The following is a 25,287-nucleotide window of genomic DNA, read 5'->3' as shown; positions in this document are numbered from 1 at the left end:
CCAAAACAGCACGCGGAAGTGATGAGATTTATGGCTACATGCTATGCTTTATTTCTAAGCTACGCAGACAGAAAAATACATCCTCTCCCTGTGAGAGCAGAGAGCAACTGAAACAAAGGAACAAAGGAACAGAGAAACCAGTATGTCACTGGTCCCGTCTCCCTTTTCCCATGAGAGTAGCCTGGACTGTCTCTGGAATGTAAACAGAGCCTTGTGACTCTAAGCAGCTGCTCAGTGGCAAACAGAAACTAACACGAACCATGTCAATTGACCGTGTAGGTGTCCTCTAAGTGAGTTTCATGTCTTTCTTCTTCCTGAACTCTCCCAGGCCTTCAACGTGATCAACGGGGGCTCCCACGCTGGGAACAAGCTGGCCATGCAGGAGTTCATGATCTTGCCTGTTGGGGCCGAGAGCTTCCGGGATGCCATGCGCATTGGTGCTGAGGTCTATCACAATCTCAAGGGTGTGATCAAGGACAAGTATGGCAAAGATGCCACCAATGTGGGCGACGAAGGAGGCTTTGCCCCTAACATCCTGGAGAACAGTGAAGGTGAGAACAAGAACAGAGTGTGGAATTACTTGCATACCTGGGCTCTGCACTCCCTGCACCTCTCCCACTGAGTAGTGACGAATGACACAACCCAGGTTGAATGGGATTATTATTATTATTAATAATAATAATTGAATTTATATGCCGCCTTATACCCGGGGGGTCTCAGGGCAGTTCGCAGAATAAAATCAAGATATAAAATCACAAAATACCTAATAAAAATAAAAACAGCAACCCAATACTCCCCTCCACAAAAAAAACTCATATTTAAAAGGGCATAAGATATAAATTGGATCAGCCAAAGGCCTGGTTAAAAAGGATCGTTTTTGCCTGGTGCCGAAAGGTGCATAATGAAGGCGCCCAGCAAACTTCCCTGGGCAGAGCATTCCATAGACAGGGAGCCAATGCAGAGAAGGCCCCGTTCTTGTGTTGCCACCCTCTGAGGAGGAGGCACATGAAGAAGGGCCTCAGAAGATGATCTCAGGGTCCGGGTAGGTTCCTATGGAAAGAGGCTGTCCTTGAGGATCAAATCAGGCCACAATTTTGTTGACAACAGAGGTTTGGCATAGGCACTGCATAGCCTCCAACATCTCTCCAATGAAAATAGGGGTGCCAATAATAATAATAATAATAATAATAATAATAATAATAATAATTTTATACCCCCACCCATCTGGCAGCATTGCCCCAACCACACTGGGCCCTTCCAAGCTGCCCTCGACATTGGCCTGAGGTGCGGGGGGGGGGGACGCATTTATTTGACTTGCTCCAGAACCAAAAGTGACCCCAAAGCAGCAAGTGAGACAGTTTGCTGTAGTTTTTAGCACCTCTGCAGGTGGTGAATGTGGCTGTTGTCAAACCGGCACTGGGTTGCCCCAGTGATTTAACTGCAACAACTTCATGGCCAGCACCTATTTTTCTTGGGGGGGGGGTCGGGGGGGGGGAAAGCACTGTCTCTCCCAAAGCCAAAGCCTAGACCAGGAGATGTTCACCTCTCTGTGAGGGATTGCTGAGATGCTAAAAGGGTTCTAAGCTGCCTTATCAGAAAAGGAGTTTTTCCACAACGGGCATAGCAAAAGAAGTGATTCCTCGCTCTCTTGTTAATGGCTCCATAATTGGCTACTTCTGTTCCCCATCGACAGGGCCACACCCCCACTTTCCTTGTTCCTTGTCTGTGCATTCAGATCTATGTGGTCTAGTAGTCTCTTGATTGTGTGTTGTCATACGCTGGAAATCTGCAGAATCTTTGCCGGTCCTATCCACATGGCACTTGGCTGCTATGTTTGCCATGCCATAGTGACGTCCAGATTGTTGTTGTTTAGTCGTTTAGTCGTGTCCGACTCTTCATGACCCCATGGGCCAGAGCACGCCAGGCCCTCCTGTCTTCCACTGCCTCCCGCAGTTTGGTCAAACTCATGCTGGTAGCTTCGAGAACACTGTCCAACCATCTCATCCTCTGGCATTCCCTTCTCCTTGCGCCCTCCATCTTTCCCAACATCAGGGTCTTTTCCAGGGAGTCTTCTCTTCTCATGAGGTGGCCAAAGTCTTGGAGCCTCAGCTTCACGATCTGTCCTTCCAGTGAGCACTCAGGGCTGATTTCCTGAAGAATGGAGAGGTTTGATCTTCTTGCAGTCCATGGGACTCTCAAGAGTCTCCTCCAGCACCATAATTCAGATTAAATGACAGCAATACAGTATACGGAGGACTGCTCCTGAAGACAGTTCAGCTGGTACAGAATGTGGTTCCTGAACTATTCAGGGCGAGCTGAGCTGCTATGAATGTATTGCCAGAAGTGCAACAGCAGAAATCATTCAGTGTGCAGCATAACAGTTAAATTTATGTTTAATGTAATGTGTTGTTTGGTCCTAAGGCTTCACTGTGCATATTTGCTTCAACCTGCTTCTAACATCTGATTTTATTGGTATTTTTATGCATACATTAGGTAAACCACTTAACACAAACCACTTCAATCCTGTTAAATACTTACAGATTAGCTGTTTATTCACACACACTTTTGTGATTATCCCACAGCTTCTAGGGCAAATATCCTATCGCTTTCCACATTGCCAAAAGTCCAATAAGGAAAGTGTGATGGAAAACTGCACAAGAAAGTGGGGGATAACAACCACTAGCTGGCATTGTTGTCTAACCTCTGTGCAAATATACATTAGGGTACATGCTTAATAAACAGGCCACTGCACAAACTGGTCTGGAAGCTGAAGAACCTTAAGAGATAGTTTTCAAACATGGCAAATGCTTGCAAAATCCGAGTTTCTCTCCTTTCCTACCTCTCAGCTCTGGAACTCCTCAAGGAAGCCATTGAGAAAGCTGGCTACACTGACAAGATTGTGATCGGCATGGATGTGGCCGCATCGGAATTCTACAGAGACGGAAAATATGACTTGGACTTCAAATCCCCTGATGACCCCAGCCGCTATATCTCTGCTGATGAGCTGGGTGACCTGTACCAAAGCTTTGTAAGGGATTACCCAGGTGAGTCCACCTTGCCTAAAGCCTCAGTACCAGGGCACCAGATTGTGGAAGTTTTTGCTCTTTGCCAATTGGGAACAGGAGCAATGGGTTGCTGCAATACAGTGGTACCTTGGTCCTCAAACGCCTTGGTACTCAAACAACTTGGGACCCAAACACTGCAAACCCGGAAGTAAGTGTTTAGGTTTGGGAACATTTTTCAGAAGCCGAATGTGCTCCGTTTTTAGTGTTACGCTTCCAATTTGAGTGCCACACTTCCGTTTTGAGTGACACACTTCTGTTTTGAGTGTTACGTTGAGGTCTGTCTGTTTTTGCTACAGTGGTACCTCGGGTTAAGTACTTAATTCGTCCCAGAGGTCTGTTCTTAACCTGAAACTGTTCTTAACCTGAAGCACCACTTTAGCTAATGGGGCCTTGCACTGCCGCTGCGCCGCTGGAGCACAATTTCTCTTCTCATCCTGAAGCAAAGTTCTTAACCTGAAGCACTATTTCTGGGTTAGCGGAATCTGTAACCTGAAGCGTATGTAACCTGAAGTGTATGTAACCCGAGGTACCACTGTATTTATCTTGCGTTTTTGTTTTTGCGGCTCTTTTTTGTGTGTGTGTGACTGTGTGGAACCCAGTTCATGTACTGACTGATTGCGTGACTGCAAGTACATCGTTTATTGCTTTCATTTCATGGATCAATGCTCTTGTTAGATAGTAAAATTCATATTAAATTTCTCTTTTAGGGGTTTTTAAAAGTCTGGAACGGATTGATCCAATTTGCATTACTTTCTATGGGAAAGCGCACCTTGGTTTTAGAACGCTTTGGTTTTGGAACGGACTTCTGGAACAGATTAAGTTTGAGAACCAAGGTACCAATGTACTCTCATTTCCCCCTTCTCTCTGCAGTGGTGTCGATCGAGGATCCTTTTGATCAGGATGACTGGGAGGCCTGGTCCAAGTTCACAGCAAACGTTGGGATTCAGATTGTGGGGGACGACCTGACCGTGACCAACCCCAAACGCATCGAGCGAGCTGTGGAAGACAAGGCCTGCAATTGCCTCCTGCTGAAAGTCAACCAGATTGGATCAGTCACCGAGGCCATCCAAGCGTGAGTCCAGCCAAACTGCTCTGTTCCACAAGTGCCCAGTCGCGTTCCCTTCCAAGAACGTTAGACCTGTTGGGACTGAGGCAAATCCATTGAGTTCCTTGTCTCCCTCCACAGCTGTAAACTGGCCCAGGAAAACGGCTGGGGGGTGATGGTGAGTCACCGATCAGGGGAGACTGAAGACACCTTCATTGCGGACCTGGTGGTGGGACTCTGTACTGGCCAGGTAAGTTCTGGGTGGGGAGAAAACGTGTCTTGGGTGTTCTCTGGAGAAGAAACAGGTGAAGGCTGGATCAACCATGTCAGTGTAGAGACACAATCTCTTTCTACAGCCAGAGATAATTCAAGTGTCCCATCATAGAATAGTGGGGTAGGAGAGTTGAAAATACAGTGGCACCTTGGTTCTCGAACAGCTTAGTTGTCAAACAAATCGGCTCCCAAACGCTGCAAACCCGGAAGTAAGTGTTCCGGTTTGCGAACTTTTTTTGGAAGCCAAACATCCAACGCGGATTCTGCTTGACTGCAGGAAGCTCCTGCAGCCAATCAGAAGCTGTGCCTTGGTTTTCAAACATTTCGGAAGTCAAACGGACTCCCGGAATGGATTAAGTTTGAGAACCAAGGTTCCACTGTAATCCCAAGATATTTCATATCTGGCAACCAATGTGACCCTTTGGTTTCAGGTATTACATGGGTAGACGAGTCTAAAAAGACTTGGACACAAATTTTCACAGTTCTCTAGTGGCTGTGGGGGTTCATTTACCAGAAGTAAAGAGTTGCTGAACTGCATAGGCAAAAGCCAATTTAAACTATCCGCTATGCACTCATGCCTTTGCTAATGATGCGCCTGTTCCTGTTTGTACTGCTGGTGTGGACCCTCCATAAAATATTGTTGCCTTGACGTTGACTTTTGTAGATAAAGACGGGAGCACCATGCAGATCCGAGCGACTGGCAAAATACAATCAGTTAATGAGGTAAGAAACAAGAGGAGGAATGCTGGCATATTGTCAGTTTGCCTTCCAGCAGGAGTCGGCCTCTGTACAATGGGCGAATGCATGCAGGCAGCTTTTGGGAGCTAATCACCATTGCAGAGCTTAGGGGAGACTTGAGTGTAGGTGGACGATCACGCACACAATGATGGAACAGCATGTAAGTCTAAGACCTCTTTCAGCTTCTAACATGCAATGCCACAGGAAATTGAGGGACGCACTGTCAGTTTATACTAGGCATAGGCAAACTCGGCCCTCCACATGTTTTGGGACTACAACTCCCATCATCCCAGTGGTCAGGGATGATGGGAATTGTAGTCCCAAAACGTGTGGAGGGCTGAGTTTGTCTACGCCTGGTTTATACAGTTGTACCTTGGATGCTGAATGCCTTGCGAGTCGAACATTTTGGCTCCTGAATGCCGCAAACCTGGAAGTGAGTGTTCAGGTTTGCAAATGTTCTTTGGAACCCAAACGTCCAGCATGGCTTCCACTGCTTCTAATTGGCTGCGGGAGCTTCCTGCAGCCAAATCGGAAGCCGCACCTTGGTTTCTGAACGTTTTGGAAGTCTAATGGAGTTCCAGGGCCGTCTTAAGCATATCCAGTGTCAATATCTGTCTGGCGTCCCGTCCCCCCGTCCCCCCAGTTTCCCAGAGTTGTTGACCTTTTTTAACGTCCAACGCGTGCTCAGCACTGCATGTGAGTAAGAGGCACCTGGATCGCAGCCTCCCTCTAAGCGCTCAGCACGCCTTACCTACTCCTGTCCAGGGAAGTCCACGCAACAGGAAGGCGAGCTAGCAGACGTGGTGGCTCGCCGGCTGTCCCATCCTCGCTCGGTGCTGGTATTGCACAGGATACTTCCCTGCTCTGCTCGCAGACTCCGCAGGGAGGCGCGCAGGCAGCGACGCAGCCATAGAGGGGCAGGAGAGACTCACTGCCCTGCCCCTTGCCCGCCCCCAATTGCACCCGCCAGGCAGCCCCAGCAGGAGGGGACGCAAAGGGGCTTCCCTGAGCCGGACGCAGCGCGCTCCGCTGGGCAGCTGAGAGGAGAGGAGCGGGGAAGGGGGCTGCACCCTGACTCCCCTTCCCGGACACTCAGCCTGTGGCGCCCTCCAAAATCTGGCGCCCTGGCGCCCTGCGCCACTAACGTCTATGGGTAAGATGCCCCTTCTGGTTCCTTCCCAACCTGTAGCTTGTGTAGCGGGGGGCCTTTAACATACCATATTTTTCACTCTATAAGACGCACCAGACCACATGATGCACCTAGTTTTTGGCGGAGGAAAACAAGAAAAAAAATATTCTGAATCTCAGAAGCCAGAACAGCAAGAGGGATCGCTGCACAGTGAAAGCAGCAATCCCTCTTGCTGTTCTGGCTTCTGGGATAGCTGCGCAGCCTGCATTCACTCCATAAGACACACACACATTTCCCCTTACTTTTTAGGAGGGAAAAAGTGAGTCATAGAGCAAAAAATACAGTAATTGACTTCTGTGCTTTAATTCCAGCAGATTCTAACCCTCTCTGGTTTACGTCTGTTCTGTGAAGCAGGGCTTGTGGAGTGAATATAACAGCCTGTCTTTTTTTCTGCCTTCCACAGGATTGAGGAAGAGCTTGGCGACGAAGCCCACTTTGCCGGGCACAACTTCCGTAACCCGAGCGTCCTATAAGCCCTGCCCTGGGCACACTCTGGCTTGCCTGCTGACCTCCCAGTGCACAGACTCTGAGTGCCCCTTTAGACCACACCCTCCATTTCCCCGGCTCCTCTGTCTCCTCTCCCCATTCCAGCTACCTCCTCTGGCCTCTCACTGGAGCCGCCGCCCCCCCAAGACGTGTGGAGAATGAAGTTTCCCTCTGCCCGTCCCAGGGCGCTGCTCCAAGCCAGCTTTGCGTGTGTTGCGCAGTGTCTTCTCTCTGGGCCTGCTTGAATCATCGTTGCACCCCAGTGTCAAGTGCTGTGAGCATATTTGCCAGGATGTGTGGCGAGAATGTGCGTGGCTGAAGTTAGCTCCTTTGTTGCCGCTGTGTTTTACTCCTGGATTATGACGGTGTTTAAAACCTTCGTAGCGCTTACTGTCAACAGCAAGTTTCTGTATGTTCTAGCCTGTCCCTGCCAGCCTTCAAGTTTTGTTTTCTCTTTTTGTTTCGGGCAGGGTGTGTGTGTGTGTGTTTGTCTGTGTGGTGCCATACCTACACCTGCGACTAATCTGAAAGTTCTTTTGGTTTGTGTTTTCGGGCGACACGAAGGCAACCTGTGCTGCTGCAATACATGCTTTGTGGGGTGTTGTGGGTCAGTGCATTGTGGGCGTGTTGTTGTGATCAGCATCCTGCTCAGACCGCTCTCTCTCTCTCTCTCTCTCTCTCTCTCTCTCTCTCTTTCTGGTTATTCGGTCACACGACGCTCCTTTCCCCATCACCTGTTCCCCACCTTGCTCTCCTATCACTTCTGCTTCGACCTCCAGAAGTTTCACCCTCAACTGAGCAAGCGGAGAACCCCCACCCCCAGACACACGAGAAAATCAACCAACAGACCAACCCTCAAAATTAAATTCTGTTTCACACCTGAGCATCGTGCCTCAATGTCTTTTTGCTTTCTCTTCTGGAAGATGGAAAGTGGACGAGCTCTATGCAAGGGGAGGGGGCTCGGATTTGCAGGTGTGCTGAAGCTCAGACTTAAGTAGCAGAATCAGGAATCTGAAAGATAGCGCCTGACCGTTCAAAGGCTGGATTATTGGATAGGAGAGGAGGCTTCCCTGGGTGGGGCAGCTGCCATGCTGACTTCCAGTTAGGGCGGTTGCTTTTGCTTACTGGAAGAAGGTAAGGCAAGGCAATAAGGAAGTTGGCATGGTGCAAAGGCACCAGCAGACTCTATCTGCCATTCCTCACAGGGTATTTGCACCGCGCTGACCTCCCTGGCGTCTCACCCCTCTTTCTCCTTGCAAGTAGCAGCAACCCACCTGCCAGGAAGCTTGGGTACCAGCATCACCACACCTGGTGAGCCACTTCGGGCCTAAGTTGGGCATAGTACAGAGCACAGCACACCTCACTAGCCAAGGGTAGATGGATGTGTCAGGGATGGAGCCAGATTTTTTTATTATTATTTGAAGGAGGGGGAGCAGGCAGAACAAGCAGAAGTTCTCATCGTGCCAAGGAGAAAATATTCTGCCCCCTTGACTCTGGCCTTTTACTCTCAGATGTTATTCCTTCCCCTGGAGATCCTGAAAAGGGGGCTAGTGCCGGAAGTTGCAGCTCAAACCCTGAGACCTGAGGTGGATCTGCACACAGGAAAAAAACCCACTATAAATAAGTTAGAAATTAAATCATCATAACAAAAGGGGGGGAACCACTATGAAAAACGTTTAGAAATTTATTTTGCTCTCTGGCGCCATCTCGTGTTGCATGTTTATAACGCATTCAAAACACTGTTGACTAATGTAGCCGAGTCCCTGGTAAGGAGAAAGAAGATAGACACTAAGAAGAAAGGGTCCATTTCTGCTGGGCTGTGTGGCCCCTGACCTTCCCATCCCATAATACTACCACCCACAACCCTGCCTATTTTATACAGCTGCAGTCAATTGCATGGTGTTTGAGAAGTTTCTAAGAAAATCCTTCTCATTTTTTGAATTTGCTTTTTTTATTAAAAAAACCAACTAATTCTGTTCCTCCCATCCCAACATTAACAGTGATGGATATTTCGGAAATAGGGACAGCAACTGAGACAAGGTGACAAAGTACTGAATTTAATAAGTCATTCATTAACTGGAGGTGATAGATTTATTTTCAGCCAATTCCAACCACAGCCAATGCATTATCCACTAACTTACCATGGATCTGTTGCAGGGAACATACTGTGATATGTTTTATTTATTGGTGATAAATGCCACAAAATAGCTTTTTTATATAAAAAAGTGTCTGTGATATTATATTTCAAACCTCTCACACAAATATACTTCCCCTGATTATTACAAATCTTGCCGTTTAGACACCTCCTCCTTCCCCATCTCGATATATAGAATGTATTCGTCCCAAACTAGCAACAACAATGTATGTGCAGATCCCCCACAACATCAGGAATTGTGTGCATACAAGGTGCTGGGTGCATAAAATGGTGTCTCCAGTACGCTAGGGCTGTATCCATTGGTCATCCTAGTTTGATTTGGAGCCACATGCACAGCATTGAGCAAGCGGCGAGTGCTCAGCTTTTACATCACCAGTTGCCTGTGGGAGAGGAATTACATCTGGCCACCTCTGGCCTCCGAACACTGATCTTCGGGCAGGTAGAGCCCTACAGTTGGGCTGCAGCAGACAGGATATTCTGTCATATTGACCAGACGAGGGAAGAAAGTCACACTTTATGTATTTATGCCTGCTCCGACCAATTCAGCTGTCTTATACTTTTTTGCCAATCATAAAGGGGCCAACGTTTCCGCATTGTGTCTGAAAAGAGAACACAGAGGCATGGGTTGCTTACACGGCGAGGTCTCGGACTCAAAACCGGAGGTTCTTGGCCAAGCCCTGGCATTGAAAGTGGGTTTTGTGGCTATGTTCCTAGTTAAACCTGTGTCAAATTAAGCTCTGTTTTCATGGAGAGAAGAGCGGTTTATTCCCAATACAGAAATAAATGACTTTCGACCATGAGAGAGCAGACCCTCCAGGTGTCCCTATTCTTCAGGGACAGTCCCAGATTCACAGGTTTCTGATTTGATCCTGGAATATCCCTCTTTTCCTTAGGACATCCCCATTTTTACTGGAGAAATGTTGGAGAGTATGGAGTTCTGCCAGTGGCGTAGCGTGGGTTGTCAGCACCCGGGGCAAGGCAAGTAATTTGCGCCCCCTAACCCGTGGATTTGCGCCCCTAACCCGTGGATTTGCGCCCCCTAACCCTAACCCCCAGATGTTGCGCCCGGTGCGGCCGGCCCCCCCTGCACCCCCCACGCTACGCCACTGAGTTCTGCAACCCACAAGCCAAGGAGACTAGTAACTATTGTTGTAAACAGAATCTGCCCTTATTCCCTTATGGGGAACACAAGAGCCCTTATAGAGTCCTTTGTAGGTTCTCCATCGGTAGGAGAAAATAACAGAGGCCAACCAGAGAATATTGAGAAGCAAAGCAGCTAGTAAGTCTGATCTTTATTGAACTGTTGCAACAGGGTGTTCCCCTCACCTGCAGGAGAAGGAGGAGGACCAGAACAAAGGTGTGCCTGCCCTTGTCTATATTTTAAATTGCCCGCCCTGGAGCTCAAGACCACCCCTCCATACATCATACATACATCACAGAAGGGGTGTAACCCAAGACCTCCCCCCACAAACATCATACCTACATCACAGAAAAGGCGGTCTACAACAGGAATATGAATGTTGTTGTTTTTCCTGTCGGCCTCGGTCCCGTATACCTGAAGGAGCGTCTCCATCCCCATCATTCAGCCCGGACACTGAGATCCAGCGCCGAGGGCCTTCTGGCGGTTCCCTCATTGCGAGAAGTGAGGCTACAGGGAACCAGGCAGAGGGCCTTCTCGGTAGTGGCGCCCGCCCTGTGGAACACCCTCCCATCAGATGACAAAGAGATAAACAACTACCTGACATTCAGAAGACATCTTAAGGCAGCCCTGTTCAGGGAACTTTTTAGTATGTAACACTGTATTGTTTTTAACACTTGATTGGGAGCCGCCCAGAGTGGCTGGGGAAACTCAGCCAGATGGGCGGGGTATAAATATTATTATTATTATTATTATTATTATTATTATTACTGTTATTATTATTATGTCAGGTCATCTGATCATGCCTTACCTGATTGCCTTTCCTGGTAGTCTGGCCATTCTTTGAGATGGTGATTACTCAATTCCTGAGACAATGGGAAGTTTCCTTCACCCCCTCGCTCCTTGCAGAGAAAATATTTGGTCAGTTTGGGAGTCAAAATGGTTTCAGGACAGTCTTACTGTGCTGCTCCAGACATGTGATCCACATATCTATGTACATGCTTGGTTGGTACGTTTATGAACATTTATTATATATATAAGACCTTTAAAAAAATTATTTCAATATACAACCTTTAGAAGACGTCCGAAGGCAGCCTTGTATGGGGAAGTTTTTTAATGCTTTATTATGTTTTCATATATGTTGGAAGCCTCAGTGCTGGGGTAGCCCAGTCAGATGGGCAAGGTATTATTATTATTAAACAGGACATCCCTATATTCACTGGAGAAATGTTGGAGGGTATGCAACCCATATCCTGCTGCCAACAAGTTGAGGTGCCAATTTTATTCAAGATTTAGCCTTTCCAGAAGAAATCCCACAAAGTAAAATAAACCTGTGGCCATTGTCCCACTTGTGGCACCTCAGCGATCCATCTGCAAATTAAGCCCCTGTCTGGAAGCACCCTATATCCAGAAGGCAAATGTAAATGTTGCTGAATGGGTACATAAAGCCACTGGAGAATAATCTTCAGCAATGTGCAATGAAGGCAGATGTTCATGCAGTTATCCCGGCTTGTTGTGGAAGAGGGATGTTGGATGTATACAGTACTAGCAGAGGGTAAGCGGCCATCAGTTTAATTTCTACTGTAATAGGGCCCATAGTGTGAAATTTGCAATATTTTTTTAATAAAAAAATGCTATTCTTTCATATGCTCCAGGTCCTGAGTTCCAGGAATCAAATGGCTCCATAGAGTCTTGGAACGAGAGCCACTATGGACTCTCATCCTTGGACTAAGGCAGGGCAGTGGGCATCTTGGCTGAGCTTGCTCAGCTTCACAAAGGATAATAACAAAGAGCATTCTGGGAACTGTAGTTCAGAGACCATTGCATAAAACTCCATTTTATTTCCTGTCTCAGACTCCTCTCTTCAAAATGTGATCCCTTCAACAGGTAAGGAAATAAGAGGATGGAACTGCAGAAAGCATTTGGCCGTGTGCGTTCCACTAGAGGGCAGAGGCATGTAAGGACAGGGGCTTAACCATATAATATAAAAAGGTGAAAGAGTTAATAAATTATTTGCTTTGTAATTTACAAACCTGAAGGGAGGAAATGGGGATGTTGACCTAGACTGGATTCCTAGCATTTTGGGCCTGCGTGATCAAACTGAAAGGACCAGCAGATGAGTGAAAGCTGGTGGTAGTTTGGAAGAAAGTGAAAGTGAGCTACAGGGAGGTAGAGGGGCAAAGGCATGCACAATCTTGCAGGAAAATGTCTTGCCATTTTTGTACATCCTGCTGTAAATTTGTGTTGCATGCAATTGTCTTTCCAGCATAGATTCTAACAGCGCAAGGCAATTTAAGGGAGACAACTTTTTTTACGAACATTTAAAGCGCTTTGAAGGAGACTTCCTTTTCTATGAGGTACATGCATAATTTTGTAAAAAAAACCAACAACCCAGCCCTATCACTCCGGTCAAACAGGTTTTGCAGGTTTTAACAATCTTAGGGTTGCCATATTTCAAATGGTGAAAATCCGGACAGAAAAGTTGTTGAGCGTTTTTTAGCAAAATTGCAAAAAAAGAGAAAGAGAGCCGTTTTTGAGCTATTTTTAAGGAAAATCGGCAAAAACAGCATTGCTGATCTGGGCTGCCATATGCACGGACATTTTAACGATTTCCGATTGCAGTATTCCACATATGTGTCCAGGAAATCCCAGATGTATGGCAACCCTAAACAATCCAAAACCTGCAAAGCATATTTGATCAGAGTGGATCATCAGAGGTGGCGTGAGTATACCCACCAGGAGTGGCAGCCCCTCTTTCAAACTGCTGCCTGTCTCTAGCCTTTGAAAACTGGGCATTGTCGGCCAGAAGGTGTTAAAGAAGGACCGAACATTTTTTATGTATGCAACAACGGCAGCAAGGATACTTATCGCTAAGAGCTGGAAAACTCAAGATCTACCCACACTGGAAGAGTGGCAGATGCAGCTGATGGACTATATGCAACTGGCCGAGATGACTGGTAGAATTCGAGACCTGGGAGAAGAGAGGGTTGAAGAAGACTGGAAGAAATTCAAGATTTATTTACAAAAGTATTGTAATTTGGTCGAATGCTAAGAAGGATGCTAGATCATAAATAATTGCCTACCATTGAATTAGATTTGAATTTGACGATAAGTGAGATTGAGGAAAACATAAAACTTTTGGAGATTAGATTAAACTAATTGAATAAGATTTAAGAATATAAATAAGATGATAAATTGCTGGAAAAAAATTTATAATGATGTAAGTGGGAGTGGGAGACGTGAGGGAGTCCAAAGAAGTTTTGAAAAATGTGTTATGATACATGTTATATTGTTTATCATTTTTGCATTTTGTATTTAAAAAAATCTCAATAAATATTTATATAAAAAAAAGAAGAAAACTAACAGTCTGGAGAGACAGTTTTTTCAGAGAGTGGTTTGAAAGAGGGATTAATGGGCACACTCAGCCAATGTTTGCATTTGGCAAACAGGTTTTGCAGATTTTCCCATTGCAATGAACCCATTGGAAAACCTGTTTGCCTGTAGACGGCTGTGGGGTCAACGTGTCCGCACAGAACAGGGACCAGTCTGTCTTTCAAATCGGTTTCAGCTCTTAAGAATTATTGGCTGCCTCCAACCTATCACATGTACAGCCAAACTGTACATATGTCTGCTTGGAATTGAGTTGCATGGCAAGGTCTCAGACCCTCCCAGGAAGTGGAATAAAGACACATGAAGCAGTATTTTAGGTTAATGGGCGGAAAAGGCCACAACTTTATTGGTTACAGAATGTGAGTGGTATTGGCTTAGGCACTGGAAACCACATGACTATATCTGACTCCTCCTGCCCATCCACAGGAGTCTTGGAAGGGTTAACCACCAGTAGGGGGAGCCTTGCTGATGCACATCAACTAGTAACTCCCCCAGGGTCACCACTAGGGGTCGTGCCATGGCCCTAGCTCCCCACCCCAGTCTGGGGCTTCGGACAGAGACCATGCCCCCTGGATTCCTTTAACGGAATACCCTTGAATTAGGAGGGGTAGGTGATGGCCTTTGAAGGACTTTATAGTGATATGTACCTATGATCTATGATCTCGTTGTTCGGTCCCTGCTCCTGCCAACCTAGCAGTTCGAAAGCACGTCAAGTGCAAGTAGATAAATAGGTACCACTCCGGCGGGAAGGTAAACGGCGTTTCCGTGCGCTGCTCTGGTTCACCAGAAGCGGCTTAGCCATGCTGGCCACATGACCCAGAAGCTGTACGCCGACTCCCTCGGCCAATAAAGCGAGATGAGTGCTGCAACCCTAGAGTTGGTCATGACTGGACCTAATGGTCAGGGGTCCCTTTACCTTCAGGTGAAAAACCAAATGGCTGGTGCCAATTTGCCAGCTGGGGAAAAATTCCTACCAGGCCCCTTGGACAACCAAGGTGACCAACCGAGGTCCATAGCAAGGTCAAGAAATAAGAGCCTAACCAAAGGGTGCAAGAAGTGACTGAGCAGGGAGAAAAGGGGTGAGTCCTTGACCGTGGGCGGTTTAAATAGCCTGCACCGGATTGGACGGCCTAGGGATGACATGGCCAAGGACCATCCAATGGCGCAGGGGCAATCCCGCCCCGTGCATGTGGGGAGGGCTTGCTCCCATCCCGCAACATCATCTCCCCAGGATCGGGAAATGGCTTTCTCAAGCTGATGTGCATAGGATACGGTCTTCCTGTGGCATATGCTATCATAAAAAAGAGCATCAAATGTATGCTGAGGTCAGTGATCAAATGCATTTATATTTACAGAAGGCTAGACTAATATGTTGAAGGGACGTGGGTGGCGCTGTGGGTTAAACCACAGAGCCTAGGACTTGCCGATCAGAAGGTCGGCGGTTTGAATCCCTGCGACGGGGTGAGCTCCCGTTGTTTGGTCCCTGCTCCTGCCAACCTAGCAGTTCGAAAGCACATCAAAGTGCAAGTAGATAAATAGGTACCGCTCTGGCGGGAAGGTAAACGGCGTTTCCGTGCGCTGCTCTGGTTCGCCAGAAGCGACTTAATCATGCTGGCCATGTGACCCGGAAGCTGTACACGGGCTCCCTCGGCCAGTAAATCGAGATGAGTGCCGCAAAGGACGACTGAACCTAATGGTCAGAGTTACCTTTACCTTAGACTAATATGTTACATTTGTTGTGTTTGTATGCTAGCAGAGAGCGTTTGTATGGGATGCTTATCCCCATTCATTGATTGTCATCTAAATCAGTCTTGCCAAATACATAGAGGCGGTTTGTAAGGACACAAGAATTACTGGTCCAGGCATGAAGAATTTCCCTTAGCAGGTCCTAGATCAGGGAATACACCCTTCCATCTTTCCACAGCTATTCCCTCCAAACCTCTGGCAAATGAGTCATTTTGAACATGAACTCCTGAAAGCAAATTTCTTAAACATTGTAGTCTTCCTAGATTTGGGCCTCACATTACACTCCGCCAACACTAACACACATGTTTTTGTACAGATAACAAGTGTGAAATAGGGGATAGAACAAGGCCATGGCAGTTCATCCCTGCTTACAGAGCAGAGCTTACAGAGCGGCTTTTCGGAGAGTCGCTGTCTCTGAGCTCAGTGCAACTCACAGGGCTTTCCTGCTTAGTTTTATCTTTCTCAATTTTCAAAGGCAGACAGAGATCTACCCCACATACAGCTGTTAAGTGCCTTGTGGGATGCAAATATAATAGATAAATAGTAAGAGCAGCATGAAAATTGAACGGGAGCAAATGTAAAAATAAATAAATGATTAAATGTGCGGTGAGCCACATTGGCTTGCCAGCTATGTTCCCTGTGAGGTATTGCAGTTGATATCAGAAGTACCTGATAAGGTGTTCTGTTCTAAAGTTGCAGCAGTACAAGGATGAAAGCTGGTAGGAAGCCATAATTTCAGGAAAGGACGTTACAAAGAATCTGGAGGACATCCCGCATAGCGGGGTGGCTGATATTTATTGCCCAATTTATTGCCCACCACCACCACACACACCAGGGATGCCAACTATAGGGGCAGAAGGGGCTTTGCCCCCCTCAATATTTGTGGGCAGGGGGCTGAGCCCCCCCAATACAGTGGTACCTCAGGTTACAGATGCTTCAGATTACAGACTCCGCTAACCCAGAAATAGTACCTCAGGTTAAGAACTTTTCTTCAGGATGAGAACAGAAATCGCACCATGACGGTGCTGCAGCAGCGGGAGGCCCCATTAGCTAAAGTGGTACCTCAGGTTAAGAACAGTTTCGGGTTAAGAACGGACCTCCAGAATGAATTCAGTTCTTAACCTGAGGGCCCCCCAAACAGATCGGCCTCCCACTTGCAAACATGCCCTCCGCATTCCCCATATCCCACAGCCACCGGCAGAGCACTGGTTGGGGGCCAGAAGGAGATCTTTGCTCTCTGTGCCCTCCAGCCCCTGCTGCCACCAGGGTGCAATGGGAATCTTGTGCCCCCCCCCCAATTGCACATTAAGTGCATATGTCATGCAGTGCTGGGTTCCGTCATTGTGGGGGGCAAGTCTGCGCCCCTGACACACTTATAACTCACCAGGAGCTTCTCATGCACACACTCCACTAAGATGAACAAGAGCACCGTCCCGATAGATCTGCCTGTCAGATCTGCTTGACTTCAGCCGTGTACCTATTAGGGCTGGGCGATATATCAATATATTGTCCAAAACTGGTTTGAAGTCCATATCGTGATACTGGTTTCATAATTTTTGACTATAGTGAATCGTGATGAGTGATAGGGCTGGGTGATATATCATCCAAAATTAGTTTCAAATCCATATCATGGTATTGGTTTCATAATTTTTGACCTGGCAATATATTGTGAATCATGTGTGTGTGTGTGTTACGCAAAAATCATGATGCAAGCAAAACCGTGAAGCCAGCCAATGCCTCTACATAGCTCCATCCTGATTTCAGACATTGTGATATATCAGTATATTGTGATGTTTAGCTGGTGGTATATCACGATGCTGAAAACCAGATTTCCCCCAGCCCTAGTACATATCAGGTGTCCATGTGCTTCTCCCTGCTTTTTTCAAACCTCTGCTGTTGTTTACAACCGTCACTTTTTTCTTGCTAGTGTCACTCCCTTCTCGCTGTACTCACTAGTCTCTCTCTCCTATTCCTCAGCAGCCTCATGGGAGAGAGATAAAAGATGTGGAGCCCTCAGATGTTCTACCGACCCTTCATGCAATACCTTATGTTGCCTTCAGCATGAAGTTCCAGATTCAACAGAGTGACTTTACCTTCTCTTACTGAACAAGCTAACTGACAGGCTTGCTCTTAAGAGCATGGAGTGTGTGTGTGTGTGTGTGTACAAAGGGGGCTGCAGAATGGGAGGAGGCCTGGAAATGTGGCTGGTCAGTGCGCAAAGGAGAGTTGAGAACAATGAGCAGGAGGAGGGGGTTGCAAAAAGAGAGGAAGCAGGAGGCATGGGAATGTGGTTGAAGATGAGAGCAGGGGCATGAGAGCCTCTGCAGAACAGGAAAGATTGGTGGCTTCATAGCTGGGTGGAAAGTGAAATGGGTGCTTTGTAGCTGCGCTGTGTGGGAGGAGGAAGATGCAGGCAGGGCCAGCCCAAGACATTTTGTTACCTGAGGCGAACCACAAAATCACACACACACACACACACACACACACACACACACACACACACACACGAGGGAAGGAGGAATGAGTGAAGATCTGCATCAGGGACAAGGCGGAAAGGCAGATCTGGACGTCAAGGAGTGTGCTGCTGCAGAAGCAGAAGGTGATGCATTTCTTGGAGGCAGGATCTGCTGCCCCTATGGATCTTGCCACCCGAGGCAGTTGCCTCAGCTTGCCTCATGGGTGAGCCGGCCCCGGATGCAGAACGTTACCATGAAGGGTGGTTTTTGTGGAAGGGAGGGTTGCACAAAAGGTGTTGGGGGCGAGGAGGCATGGGCATGGGGTGCAAAGCAGGGCAGCAGAACAGAAGAGAGAGGTGGTTTCAGAAAGAGGTCTGGGATGGTGAAAAGCAAGCTTAGCAGTTGCACACCGTTATGTATTCAGTGGTCTGTGTTTGCCTGAGCTTGAGTCTGGACGAAGGATTCTCAGCTCCTGTGTTCTGATTCGATACATGATGTCCAATCACAGAACATTTCAGGATTTGGGCCTCTGCCATTGGCCCTTGGACTCTTGATTTGCAGCTTGGAAGTTTAGACAGCCAATCATGTTGGGAGTGGGAGTGGCCCGGGCTTTCAGGAATGTATATCAGCAGCCCGTTGTCCAGTTCTGTTAGTTCAATAAATGTTCTTGCTGTTATCACTGTGTTTTGCCTCGTGGGAACCCACCTACACTTCACACACAGTGGGAAGGGGAAGCTCTGGAGGGTTAATGCAGTGTGAATGGTAGGGGGTTGGGGAGCAGAGCGAGTAGTGAGGCAGCCCCTGGCCATTTATAATTTCATAGACACACGTTCCCCATCCTCAGTCATCTTTTCTTTTCTAAATTAAAAAGGCCTTAACGCTTTAGCTTTTCCTTGGAGGGAAGGGACTATTATGGAAAATCCGAAGGGTCAGAAATCTTTTGAGTATTTACCTGTACCTCATAGGCTTGAGTACAAAGCTTGAAGGTAAAGAATTAGCTCCACCAGACGCTAAGAACTGCCACATTATGACATTACTCAGAAGAGGAGAAGGGGAGAGCTATGCCGGCATAATATAAATGTTACACCAGATCAGGTTTTTAAAGGCTTGAGTCCTGTTCAGTGTCTATCAGCCCCACAGAAAGCAACATCTGGTAGAATAGAGATTTGCCTCAGGACTGGCAGCAGAACTGGACTCTGAACATTTGCTGCCACACGTATCTCTTGGGCGTAAGTTGCTCTGACATTCCTTCTTCGACTGCATTGGGGAAAATGCCCTTGTGGATGATTAGCTGAACTGGACGACTTTCCATCGGCAATGTGATTTTGAAGTACAATGTGTGTCCTGTGGGCAGAGAAGATAATGATTTTACTAGACAATCTATCCGGCGAACATCGCCTCTTCACACTGCCCGTTGGAGAGCTGCTAAATTGATCGGTGGCGGCTTGTATATTGGACCAAGCCGTGTCGGTGAAGGAGTACAGGACTTGTGCGTTTCAGTTACATCAAGGGCACAAGACCTCCTGCCCAAGTGCCATCAAATTGAATGGGACCTGCGTAAAGAGCAGTGCCATCTGATTCAGTGGGGCTTGTTTGCACGGCAGAACTTGTCACTCTATTGCACCCAGATTCTTTATTTTGCCATGCAAGCACATCAGATTTGCTAGTGCTCACTTCAGTCAATGTGCTCAAAACAAATTACAATGTCTGAGATGTATGTCCTAATTCTGTTGCTTACTGACTTCAAGAAAGAAAAATACTGGTGTATATAGGCCCTTGGTCTCTTATGTTCCTAACTGTAGTCCAAAACCTCTTTTTCTGTTTTGTAAGTCACTTCCATATTGCATGACCTGATAGTGGAGACATGGTGTGTGTAGGTGTGTGGAGTCGAAGCATTTTCTCTGCTTGTTGTTTTTCTACTTCTGATTCCTTTCCCCAAAGAGCAGCTTCTCCCCTTTAAGAGTTTTAAATTTGTGTTCGGGCAGGAAAGCTGGAATGTCCCTCCCTGCTTAGTTTATCCACTGTCAACTGTGTGCTCCAACCGTGGCTTCTAAAACAATTACTACATTTAATATTTAGTTGTATCTTGATGGTGTTGTGTCTGTGGCCAGCGCTCTATTTATTCTGCAGTTCTGTGCAAGCACAGAAAAGGCACCAAATGCAGGACGGGGTACAAGAACCCCTGTTTTCATTTGTTTAAGGGTAGAGAACCTGTGGCTTTCCAGATGTTGTTGGATAACAACTCCTGTCATCCTTTGACTATCGGTCTTGTTGGCTGGCGGTGTTGGGAGACAGAGTACAACAATATCTGGAGAGCCGCAGATTCCCCATCCCCGCTAGATAGTTCCTGTGGCTGCTAAGAAAGGCTCAGCAATATTGTTTGTGTGTGTGTGTGTGTGTGTGTGTGTGAGAGAGAGAGAGAGAGAGAGAGAGAGAGATGGAGAAGAGGTTTCAGTGCTCTGCATAGCTCCTCATGCCTCCCTATAGCTAGGAGAAGCAGAATAAATTATGCATGATAACAAATATGAAAATTTGCTTAATTTGCCTAATTTATAAAGATTGTGGGATTCAGTTTTTCTTGTGCAAAGTTTGGATAACCTTGGCACAGGGTGTGTGTGTGTGTGTTATATGTATACACACATATTTATAATATATGTGCACGTGCGCGCACACACAAAAATAGATAAGTATCAGGACTTCGTCATCTAAAAATGCCTGTTAGAGTGCTTAAGTAATGTGGCCCATACTGACTGTTCCCCTCTAGCGATTAAACCAACTCAAAAAATAAGAACCTTCTCTTTATTTCCAAATGGCTTGAACTGGTTTTGAAGGGGTTTCGAACATGGCACAATTTTTTTCCCTCAGATATGCTGGCCTTAGGATGCACTGTAAACCCCCCCTATCCTGGCATGACGTCAGGGATAATCTGGCAGGGCGCTACATATGCATATGCCTGACTCCATCTTAACTCCATGGATGGCTATCTCCAAATTGGGTGCTGACAGAGGAAGAAGGGGCTTGCACCAAATCCTCTGCTCACTCAAACCTCTCACCTGGCCCAGATACCAGCATAATATTACAGTGACCACAGGCATGTTGTAAGTTAAAACTCTTCCGTTGAACTCAAAGGGGAACAAAGAAAACCCATCGCTGCACATCCGCTTCCAACTGTTCTGCCTACTCTGGCACAAGGGGACGTCGGATTCAGGGTTCATCCACATTTCTGCTCGTTCCAGACTTCACGGGTCCATTTTTTCCTTTATTTCCCCCCCCCCAAAAAAACCTAGGTGCGTCCTATGGGACGGAGCGTCCTATGGTACAAAAAATACGGTATTTTACTTTTAAAAGACAACTGAAGGCAGCCCTGTTTAGGGAAGTTTTTAATGTCTGATGCCGTATTGTTTTTGATAGTCGGTTGGAAGCCGCCCAGAGTGGCTGGGAAAACCCAGCCAGATGGAGGGGTATAAATAAATAAATAAATAAATAAATAAATAAATAAATATTATTCTGCCCTTCATAAGAAGATCTCAGGGCGGTTCACAGAATAAAACACAGGATAAGAACACATAAGTAAAACAAAACAGTGAAACAATAACCCCCTTTCCCACAGACACATTTCAAAGGCTGTAGAATATTAATCAGCCAAAGGCCTGGTTGAAGGGGTGCTTTTTTGTCTAGCACCTAAAAATATATAATGAAGGTTCCAGGCGAATCTCTCTGGCCCGCTCTCATATTGCCACCATCCAAACCTCTCTGGGATGGAGGACACAGAGAAAGGCCTCAGGTGACAAGCACAGGTTCTGTTCAATATGGGGAGAGGCAAATCTAAAGGTATTGAGGTCCTGAGCCATGAAAGCCTTTATAGCCGAGTATATATAGTCCTGAGGGATGCGGGTGGCACTGTGGGTTAAACCACAGAGCCTAGGACTTGCCGATCAGAAGGTCGGCGGTTCGAATCCCCGCGATGGGGTGAGCTCCCGTTGCTTGGTCCCTGCTCCTGCCAACCTAGCAATTCGAAAGCACGTCAAAGTGCAAGTAGATAAATAGGTACCGCTCTGGCAGGAAGGTAAACGGCGCTTCTGTGCGCTGCTCTGGTTTGCCAGAAGCGGCTTAGTCATGCTGGCCACATGACCCGGAAGCTGTACGCCGGCTCCCTTGGCCAATAAAGCGAGATGAGCACCGCAACCCCAGAGTCGGTCACGACTGGACCTAATGGTCAGGGGTCCCTTTACCTTTACCTTTATATAGAGTCTTTGTGTTCTTATACAACCTCTGTGGTCCTGCATGAAACTTTGGAGGGTCAACAGGACTCTATAATATATCTGCTTCTTATCTGCTGTTGTGGTTCAGTAGACAAGGACATGGGTGGGGTTGCTTTGTTCTATGCTTTTGGCTGTTCTATTGTTTTCTCCTTAATTTTTGCACTGAGATTACAGAGAATCTTGACTAAGTTGTGCCAACATTACATTGGTGCAACTGGGGCATTGGCTTGCTGGGAACAATAAGATTGCAGATTATAGCGGACTAGCGAAAGGGTGGGTGATTTTATAGAGTGGATGTATTTGGTTGTTGCTTACCTTCGTTTGGCGATATTTTTTATTTTTTATTCTAAAGTAACAAACTCTACCAACAAGTGTAAAAAAAATATGGAAAAAACAAAACAGCACAAGGACAGAGAGGTACACTAGCCATTACAGAGCAATGTCTAGCACTAGTCTCAAGTTCTGTATTAATATTTGCTTTTCCACAAGCATTCATTCTTGACCCTGTGCTTCCTGACCTGTTAAACATGTCAGGCTTTCTTCACCGTGAGATGTAATTGGTTGCTAGGTGTACAAACAGGTTGCTGACAAGGGCTTAACATGGGAGAAATGGCAACCACAAAGTGCCGTGAGGTGACTGCCTCACAAAATCTGACAAATTGTGGATGTTGTTTAAAGGCACCAACTTGTGAGCTATTCCAATTTCTTTTTGACTGTGGAGCAGAGTGCCACTTGGACAGCCTTGCTTCAAACATCAGAATGTATTGGGTTAGCCTTGACAGCAACAGATGGGTCTACCGTCTCTATTTTAGTACAACTCCCTGTTCAAACAGGCGACTCTTCTGTCATGCTTTCTGGGTTTGGAGGAGCTACCATTGCTAGGGAAGCTGATGGCTGGAAGTAATTTTATCCACTTCAAAAATATATATATAGTTGCTTATGTCACTTGCACAACCATGTTTTCACACCATAGCCAACACAGCGCATTGCTTTTGTAATTGATGTGTGGGATGATGATGACGATGATGACGATGATAATAATTTCATTGCTTTTAGATCCCACATTTCACCTTGGAAAAAGAGTTCAGTTAATCTCTGCAGCAGCTGTGCAAGGTAGGTTTGGCTGAGAGGCAGTGACTAGCCCAAGATCACCCAGTGAGCTTCATGGTCAAGTGGGGATATAATAATAATAATAATAATAATAATAATAATAATAATAATAATAATAATAATAAATACCCCGCCCATCTGGCTCAGGTCCCCAGCCACTCCCAGGTCCTAGTCCAACACTCTCACCCTGTACAGTGGTACCTCGGGTTAAGTACTTAATTCGTTCTGGAGGTCCGTACTTAACCTGAAACTGTTCTTATCCTGAAGCACCACTTTAGCTAATGGGGCCTCCTGCTGTTGCCGCGCCGCCGGAGCATGATTTCTGTTCTTATCCTTAAGCAAAGTTCTTAACCTGAAGCACTGTTTCTGGGTTAGCAGAGTCTGTAACCTGAAGCGCATGTAACCTGAAGTGTATGTAACCCGAGGTACCACTGTAGTTCTCAAAGGGTGTAGCTTTAGAGAATGGCAAGTGTGGTGGGAAGATTCAAGGACTCAAAAAACCCACATTGAAACATTTTAGCGTAGTATAGTTTCAAAGTATTTTTTTTGTTGGATATACAACCAGAAACAGTATCCACGCCTGTCTTCGAAAGCATAGGCTACAGTTCTCCGTGACATATTGTTGCGAACAGGGATTTTCAACTCTTGACCCATTTGGGGCAGCTGCATATTCCTGCATTTCAGGGGGCTGGACTAGATGACCCCTAGGACCCTTTCCAACTCTACAATTCTCTGATTCTATGAAATATGAAAGATCAGAAAACACAAAAGCTTCTTTGCTCTGATGAAGAGATGAGAGTTTGCCTCAAATTAGACCTCATATACAGTAATTGAGGCTACCTGGCAAAAAGGAGCTCACACTTCTCATTAAGTTTGTATACATACTAAGGTGCATATGTAAGCGACCAGTTTATCATTATATTTTGGGAATGATTCATGTTTTCTTACGTAATGTAGCTGCATTGCTTTATACTTTCTGGATTTCCCATGGTGATAGCTGTGTTCTATGTTACAAAGTGAGCATCGCTCAGTTTCCTTCTGTTTTCCAATGTTTTTCTTCTCTATAAAAAAATGTGGTGTGGCACAAGCAATTTTTTATTCTGAAAGTGTAGCCCAGAGGGAAAAGTTTGAGAACCACTGCTCCAATCACTACACGGAGATGTGCGCACGCCAATGTTACAGGCAACCAATGAATAGCTTCTGTGATGTCACTGGTCACAAGACACCCAACTTCCTCTCTGTCTACCTCTATCAGTTTTTAAACTTTTATTAGGCTATTACCTAAGCAGCAACTGTTCTCTCATGCACACCCAACACACCTCGAGAGCATGGACTTGCAAAGGGGATAAAATTCTCAGGTCCTGCTATCTGTGATGCCTCTATTCTACCTCCACAGTCAGAGACAGTATGCCTGGAAATGTCACTTGCTGGAGAACACCATTGAGGAGATAGATGTTCCACTAAAGTCCTGTTTGGAGGCTTCCCATAGACATCTGGTAGCCATTGTGAGAAACTAGATTAGGGGTCAGCAACCTTTTCCAGCCATGGGCCGGTCCACCGTCCCTCAGACCATGTGGTCGGCCAGATTATATTTTTGGGGGAAAGTCTGAACGAATTCCTATGCCCCGCAAATAACCCAGAGATGCATTTTAAATAAAAGCACACATTCTACTCATGTAAAAACATGTTGATTCCCGAACCATCCGTGGGCTGGATTGAGAAGGTGATTGGGCCGGATTCAGCCTCTGGGCCTTAGGTTGCCTACCCCTGAACTAGATGGACCTTTGGTCTGCTCCAACAGAGCTACTCTCGTGCTCTTATGTGGACGGGATATCACACTTGGAGCTGGATTATGACTAATATGAAAATAGTAGTATGGGTTGTTTATCATCTGGAACAGACCTTCATACTAAGAGAGAGGCACTCCTATCAGCCAGGAAATTTTCCTGCACAGGGACCATTGAAATGTGGGCTCCCATTAATTTCGATAGGTCTTGCAAAGGAAAATTTCCTGGAGGACTGTGCCCCTAAGAGATATTCATGCTTTGAAGTGCAGGAAGAGCATTCCAATTGGCCTCATTGACCAGAACAAGGCAGTGGACAACGCTACAACTTTTTTCTTCCTCTTACGTTCACAGGTGCATCCATAACCTGCGACAAACATCTGTGGCTGGGACAGGCCTGGAACAGAACAGACCCTGGGCTCCAGAGCTTGGAAGAAAAATGCATCAACG

The 25,287-nt window shown here is 46.4% G+C and overlaps 1 protein-coding gene and 2 long non-coding RNA genes across 4 annotated transcripts in view; 2 read left to right on the top strand and 1 right to left on the bottom strand.

Annotated features, from left to right (window-relative positions):
- Positions 1–7,679, top strand: part of ENO2 (enolase 2) — a 28,449-nt gene extending 20,770 nt beyond the window's left edge. For both annotated transcript variants that reach the window (XM_079960306.1, XM_079960307.1), the window contains 6 exons: positions 329–551; positions 2,847–3,044; positions 3,936–4,137; positions 4,252–4,360; positions 5,048–5,106; positions 6,714–7,679. In XM_079960306.1, the coding sequence (XP_079816432.1) occupies positions 329–551; positions 2,847–3,044; positions 3,936–4,137; positions 4,252–4,360; positions 5,048–5,106; positions 6,714–6,783 (861 nt within the window). In that variant the 3' untranslated portion in view covers positions 6,784–7,679. The remainder of the gene's footprint in view (positions 1–328; positions 552–2,846; positions 3,045–3,935; positions 4,138–4,251; positions 4,361–5,047; positions 5,107–6,713) is intronic.
- The window catches only part of LOC307206909, an 89,028-nt gene that overhangs the window by 39,186 nt on the left and 24,555 nt on the right, over positions 1–25,287 (bottom strand). The gene's annotated exons all lie outside the window — the stretch shown is intronic.
- LOC307206913 lies at positions 11,658–18,299 on the top strand. The gene is made up of 3 exons (XR_013834531.1): positions 11,658–11,976; positions 12,356–12,462; positions 17,221–18,299. It is a non-coding gene; the product is annotated as an uncharacterized lncRNA (long non-coding RNA).

The sequence above is a fragment of the Podarcis cretensis genome (assembly GCF_951804945.1).
Source record: "Podarcis cretensis genome assembly, chromosome: 17".
NCBI classification, from domain to species: domain Eukaryota; kingdom Metazoa; phylum Chordata; class Lepidosauria; order Squamata; family Lacertidae; genus Podarcis; species Podarcis cretensis.
This window is presented reverse-complemented; position numbering and strand designations above follow the sequence as displayed.